Here is a 6,998-nt window from a genome sequence, read left to right on the forward strand (position 1 = left end):
TGTTAGTGAACACGTGTCTATTTTCCTGCCTCGGAGCAGCAAAACATAAAAAAATGACAGAAAAAAGACAAGATGCTGGATGCATGGTGGAAAGAGGAAAAGAAAAAGCTACCTCTTGTGCTAACAATAGAAGTGGCGCGGTGATAGAGACGAACATGAAAGCTCAGCTCAGTTTATCTTTGAAGCTTTGCGGTTTTATCTGCATTGCAGCTAGCACCTGTCAGGTGTAGGGAGATGATTTTCCTGTGCTTTGTGGAGGACGCAGCTGAGATGGGTTTTTTTTCTCGCTCTGCGGCTGTGTGTGCAGTGCACACGTACAGACTGAGGGAGTCTCACGCTCACACACAGTGAGAAATGTCACTCAGCTAATACATGAGTCACATGCACCGACTGAACCCGCATACTTCCAAGTCCCTCCCCTAAACATTTCGGCTTAACGTGAACCATATTTCCATGATTCTCTGAATTGTTACCAACATATGGCTCAGATTCACAGAATGCCTGGAATACTGCCATGTTTCTCTGATCATCATAACAACTCATTAGCACAGCCTGAGCCTTTGTCTCATAAAACATTTGCATCTCATCAGTGTATTCAGCTATTTTACACATTTATTTTTTTTGCCTTTCCTGCTTTTGTTACTAGTGTATTTTTATTGCAGAAGACAGGCATTGAGGGATTGATTGCTAATTTAATAGCAGCCATTGCAGCTTTTTTGTCTTGAAAACCACCTTTTTTAATGTTAATTCTATTTTCTCCAGACAAGCAGAATGAGTTGGAGCTTCCGTGTCCAGTTCCAAAGCCGAGGGAAAGAAAGAGGAGGCAGGGCCAGCAGCAGCAGCAACAGCAGCAGCAACACGGTGGGATGATGACACAGATCAGTGGGGTGAGAAAAGTCAGCCATACATCAAGTATCTCGGGAGGTACTGGAAATCGTTTTGGGGTCAAGACGGACCAGGAGGAATTGTTGTCAAAGGTAAGTGACAGACAGACTGGAGAAACTTAAACTTGCGTGATATCTGGTGTCTCACGTGCTCAAACACTTAAATTTGTGTCCTCTCTAACAGGACCTGGAACACATCAACAGATGGGGCCTGAATATTTTCAAAGTGGCTGAGCATTCTCACAATCGACCTCTCACATGCGTCATGTACACCATCTTCCAGGTTTGTTTTCCGCCTCAGCTTCCATCCTTTAATCGGGAAAGAGCTCATGAAAACTGTGAAGCCATTCAAACAAACACACACACAAGCCGTGTCAGTGTGTACATCATGCTCTGTTAGCTAGCTCCAGACTGTAATCAGTTTGGCTGCACATGTTTTGTTTTTGTTTTTTTCACTTGGTCTAGAAAAATGCTGCACCCCTTTCTTTCGAGGCCAAAAGATAACTTAAAATGTATTACTGCTGCAGCAGATACTGTCAGTGCACCTGTTAGTCTGGAGCCCTGCCTAGTTTATGACTACCCATCTGATGACTCAGAATTGAACTGTGGCTAGATGGATAGACCGTAGAGAAAATAATATCCTGTAGCACGTTTAGCCAGGAGTCTTGTTTTTCTAATCCACACTGTCACACGCAGGAGCGAGACCTGATGAGGACGTTCAAGATTCCAACGGACACCTTTGTGACGTTCATGCTGACCCTAGAGAGCCACTATCACTCCGACGTGGCGTACCACAACAACCTCCACGCTGCCGACGTAGCCCAGTCCACACACATCCTCCTGTCCACCCCTGCATTAGATGTAAGTCGTGTAAAATCTGTCTTACCTCACTCGCTTTCAGTACTTCTAAGTGTTCAGAGTTTGCCCTTTAAAACGTGGCACAGTTAAAGCGTGTCGCCACCGGCCACACCTTTCACTTGAACTGTTTATATTGTTGTGATGAATAGCAACAATAGAAAGAGCATACCACAGATGGTGACACATGGAAGGATTGGTTTTTCAAACTAATACCTTGCCTTGTATGGTAAGCAATTTGCTAATTTATTTTTACTTTACTTCCTTCTCTTCAAACACAGGCGGTCTTCACTGATCTGGAGATCTTGGCAGCCATTTTTGCAGCAGCCATTCACGACGTGGACCACCCAGGAGTCTCCAACCAGTTCCTAATCAATACAAGTAGGTCCACCTTTTCATCCAACATCCATCAAAAAAGTCAGCTAGAGTTATTTATTTGGTCTACATTTTGAAAAAAGGGAGAAACATTTGCTTGATTTGATGTTTAATTTCCTTTTCTTGTCCTCTTTTGCATTTAGACTCTGAGCTGGCCCTGATGTACAACGATGAGTCAGTGCTGGAAAATCACCACCTGGCCGTGGGCTTCAAACTGCTGCAGGAAGAAAATTGCGACATCTTCCAAAACCTCTCCAAGAAGCAGAGGCAGACGCTCCGGAGGATGGTCATAGAAATGGTGAGGAAATGTCTGCACATCTGTCTCAGGCAGCAGCCCCGTCTCAGGATCTGAGCAATTTTCACAGTTTTTCTTAAATTGATTTTTTCATGTCTTGCTGTCTTCCAGGTTTTGGCAACCGACATGTCTAAACACATGAGTCTGCTGGCGGATTTGAAAACGATGGTGGAAACCAAGAAGGTCACCAGCTCTGGTGTCCTGATGCTAGACAACTACACAGACAGGATGCAGGTAAGAGGCAGACTAGTATGCACATTAGACGCAAACACTTTTCTATTTACCACAGAGGGAGGAAAAGAAAAAAAACATACTAAACGGTGATATTTTTTTTCCTGCAGGTTCTCCGTAACATGGTTCATTGTGCAGATCTGAGCAACCCCACCAAACCTCTGGATCTGTACCGGCAGTGGACTGACAGGATCATGGATGAGTTCTTCCACCAGGGAGACAGAGAGAGGGAGAGGGGGATGGAAATCAGCCCAATGTGTGACAAACACACAGCTTCAGTAGAGAGGACTCAGGTAGAGAACACAGGCATCCAGCTCTCAAAATAAAACCTGAAAACTGTGGTTATTTTTCATATTTACTGACATCCTCTCTGTTTATCTTTTCTAGGTTAGCTTCATTGATTACATAGTGCACCCTCTGTGGGAGACGTGGGCTGACCTGGTCCATCCCGATGCCCAGGACATCCTGGATACACTAGAGGACAACAGGAACTGGTACCAAAGCATGATCCCCCAGAGCCCCTCACCTCCTTTCTACACCAGTGATGGAGAAGGAGGACCTCACGGGGAGGTGGAAGGGCGGCCTGTAGCGAGTAAATTCAAGTTCGATCTAACGCTGGATGACCAGGAAGGACAAGGTGAAGACAGTGGAATGATGGACACGGCTGACAGTTGTGACAATGTGACATTACAGCATCTTCCCTGTGATCAGGAAGGGGCAGAAATGACAACACATGACGGCTCCCCGGAGGAAACATAGCTTAACCGGTGGTGTTCTCGGAGCGTAGCACGTTTTTGGTGAATTCATTTTATTGCAGTGGAGCAATCCTGCAATTTGGCTCTGGCGGGAGCTGCTTGGCAAAGAGGTCCTGACTGAATGTGGGGCACCCCTGCGAACGAGGCTTGGAAACCCTGCGGTAGTTTGTCTTTGAGCCCCCCTGGAAGGGAGCTGGAAGAGTGTAGGCTCTGTTCTTTACAGAAGGGACTACTGTTGGACTGCAGAGCCTAACCTGGGTTCTTTCAGGCAGAGAATGTGAAGTGGACGTATGAATCCGTGTACTGGGACAAGTCTGAATTTCAAACTTGCACTTCAGGACATTTTTTTTAAATGTTCATTTAGATTCTTTGTATCGTGTCGAGATTGGATACGACCCTATATTGTCCAACCACAGCTACTGGTCAGCGAGTTATTTCTAACCCAGTAGTGTTTTTTTAACACTTGTCTAAAAAGAGTAGTGTGCCTTTTTTTACAAGTGTGTGTTTTTGTAAGTTTTTTTTTTTTTTTTTTAAATAATTTATTGAACACATTCATGTAGCTGTGTGTCAGATTTTCTACAAACGGACATAGCTGTCTCACACAGTCTTCCTGATGTTCTGGCAATAGTATAAGCTTGTTCTTCACTAATGGATGTATATTATAAAAAAATCAGCTGACTTCCCAGCACGATTTGCACTTTGTGGCACACACAGTTAAACCAAGACAAAGACAGCATCTGTAACTTAAAGGAGAGACCATAGCAAGCATGTCAAACCAAATAATTTAATTTGATTTATCCAAATAAGTAACTGCGTAAGCAATTAAATGACTCATAGGCTAGATTTCGTAAAAGAGGAAAAACCTTTCTTTTTTCTTTTTTGTAGAACAAAAACCAAAACTCCAAAGATCCTGTAAGGAAAGCACTTTGTTGGATTCACTGCCACCCCTCAAAAGAATGATCGCATTTCCAAAGAGTAAATGGTGTGACAAGTCAAACTTCCGAGCGGCGGCGGGATTGATTCCCTCTCACTTAAAGCCAGTTACAGACTAAATTCTCACTACAATCTTCCAAGATTAAAGTGGAAAAGAAAATATTTCATAACCCAGTTGCGTTTAAGCCCCATCCAGTGTGGAAAAACCGTCTCCGCCCTGTAATTCCCCTTTTCATTGCCTCACACAACACACCTGTTGTGGTTAGCAGTATTCTCATGAATAGGCTGACTCATTTTGAACTTTGAATGACTTCAAGGCTGAACGCGCAGTTTCAGAAACACCTGTCAGTAATGGAATAATTGAATCTTGTAGTTTTTCATTGCAGCACTTTGAATACGTCGACAGTTATGCAGCTGGTTGCTGATCTGTCCAAACACTTCCTTAGAGGTACCACGTTGTATGGTCATAATACGGGGAGATCGGTTTCATGTTTCACGATATGTCATTCTTCTCCTGTGTGTGTGTGTGTGTGTGTGTGTGCGTGTGTGTGTGTGTGCGTGTGTGTGTGTGTGTGTGTGTGTGTGAGGATGCGAGAGTGTATTTAAGTGGTCACAGAGTTGCACAGTCCTGTTGCACCCAACTGTGTTGTGCTGACCCTTAAGCTGTTTGTAACAGTGTATTTATTACATTTTCTTGTATATGTTAATACTGAATTGATAATATTCGCTGTATATTTGTTATTTATATGCACTACCACGTGTCAAATGACAGTTTGACTGAACTCGTTTGTTGGTTCATCCGTGTATAGCAAGGTATTTTGCTATGAGGCCATAGCATAAAGTTATGCAGGTCAGTTTTGACGATTTGAAAAGTATGTTTCGTTTGAAATTCCAGCCAGAAGTGTTTGTGCAGTGGGAGCCAGCAGCGCTTCATTCGAGGCGCAGCAGAAGCTTTTTTAGTCCTTTTGTTCCTGGCGAAGGCTGGATATTTACTGCAGCATAATGTGTACGGTGACAGGTCATTGTACAGCTATAAGGATATTTGCTGAAATTTATACCATTGTTTCAAATGTATTTTTTCAGTGTTTTCTTCACAGTATACTGTAAAACGGTGTATGTTGTGCTCAGCAAATGTTTTCTATCAGATTATTAAAACGGGCATGTATAACAGACTCTTCTGGTCCGAATGTTATTGGATTACATCAGTGACGTTTGTTTCAGTGATGTTAAAACCAGTTTGGAGACAGATTTAAGTTTCAATTTAAATGTTTTTGTCTATACACATTAAACTATTTAGAAATTGTCCTAAGATACATATTTGCACATTACGCGATTTAAGGTGCACATTCAGGAGAAAGTCTGTTAAAACTAGAAAAGTCCTGAAGAAACAGACACTGCGCATTATTTTCTCCCATTTTTAAGGCACAATCTCCAATTCCAAAAATGTAAAGTGTGAATAAAAACACTGCAATGATTTGCAAACCTCCTAAATCCATTCACAATAGAGCAAAATAAATTTGATGGCAGCAACAAATTTCAAGCAGTTCAGGGTGGTGCATCAAAAGAGTAACTGTTGCTGTTAGCAACAGGTCAGTAACATGACTGGGTAAAAAGAGCATGTTAGAGAGGCAGCGGTTGACCACGCTGCAAACAAAAACAAATCTTCTGCGCATATCCAGACGAGGTATTTAAAGTAAGACCTTGCACATTTCAGCAAGACATTGCTAAACCACATACCACCACATATTAGAACAGCATGGGGTCTGGCTGAACTACCAGCTGAAAACTGGTTAAAATACATAGAAAATACAACAAAGAAGCTAGAATCCTATATCAGACAAGAACAGGAAAAAATCTCCAAAGTCCAGGAGCTGGTCTCCTTAGTTCGCAGATGTATACGGACACAATTGTTGCCTTTTAAAAAAATATTTAACAAAAATTTAATTAAGTAAATGTTGACAATGTATTTTTTAAGTTTTCTCCATTGTGATTTTGGAAGACTGTAGAACCTTTATTTTCAATAATCTGATGTATTGTACACAGTACACAGTGCTACCCAACCCTCAACAGGATTGGTTCCACTCTCATAGATTTCCAGTAAATATGAGTCAAGCAAAGCCACCAACTTTCAGCATAAATAGCGCTAACACGCTAATGCAGCTCTGTCTCAAGAAAGCCAAATCTATCTCCCCTAAAGCAGCTGGCTGGTTTAACTGATAGAAAAACGTAAAGGTATCAAAAAGTAACATTAACACAAAAAGCACCAAGTATTTTGTAAGAGATTCAATTTTTACCAGACGTCTCCACAAATCTCCACATGAAAAAAAAAGAGAAGAAAGAAAACTGATGCTGTGCAATTTCCTCTTTTTGATGGTGAAGATTTGTTGTTGCCATCAAATATAAAATGACAAATTCAACATTTTGTGACTTACTATGAATAAAATCTGAGTTTAATAGATTTGCAAACCATTGCATTCTGTTTTTATTCACATTTAAACAGTGTCCCAAGATTGTACAAAACTCTGCGCAGGAGTTCAAGACTGGTTTCATTAAACTGCAAAGCACAAGTGTGCAATGTCAGGCCTTTCCCTGCCAATGATGACATATTCCAGAAATTGTTGTTTTGAAATCATGCAATAGTGTTCAAAATCAAACATTAATAGAACAAAA

At 41.7% G+C, this 6,998-nt stretch overlaps 1 protein-coding gene across 3 annotated transcripts in view; it reads left to right on the forward strand.

Annotated features, from left to right (window-relative positions):
* Positions 1-5,501, forward strand: part of LOC113009940 (cAMP-specific 3',5'-cyclic phosphodiesterase 4B-like) — a 44,808-nt gene extending 39,307 nt beyond the window's left edge. For all 3 annotated transcript variants that reach the window (XM_026148637.1, XM_026148638.1, XM_026148639.1), the window contains 8 exons: positions 763-977; positions 1,069-1,167; positions 1,581-1,745; positions 2,021-2,120; positions 2,258-2,412; positions 2,521-2,643; positions 2,751-2,933; positions 3,028-5,501. In XM_026148637.1, the coding sequence (XP_026004422.1) occupies positions 763-977; positions 1,069-1,167; positions 1,581-1,745; positions 2,021-2,120; positions 2,258-2,412; positions 2,521-2,643; positions 2,751-2,933; positions 3,028-3,399 (1,412 nt within the window). In that variant the 3' untranslated portion in view covers positions 3,400-5,501. The remainder of the gene's footprint in view (positions 1-762; positions 978-1,068; positions 1,168-1,580; positions 1,746-2,020; positions 2,121-2,257; positions 2,413-2,520; positions 2,644-2,750; positions 2,934-3,027) is intronic.
* The last annotated feature ends 1,497 nt before the right edge of the window (positions 5,502-6,998 follow it).

The sequence above is a fragment of the Astatotilapia calliptera genome, chromosome 18, assembly GCF_900246225.1.
Source record: "Astatotilapia calliptera chromosome 18, fAstCal1.2, whole genome shotgun sequence".
NCBI classification, from domain to species: Eukaryota; Metazoa; Chordata; class Actinopteri; order Cichliformes; family Cichlidae; genus Astatotilapia; species Astatotilapia calliptera.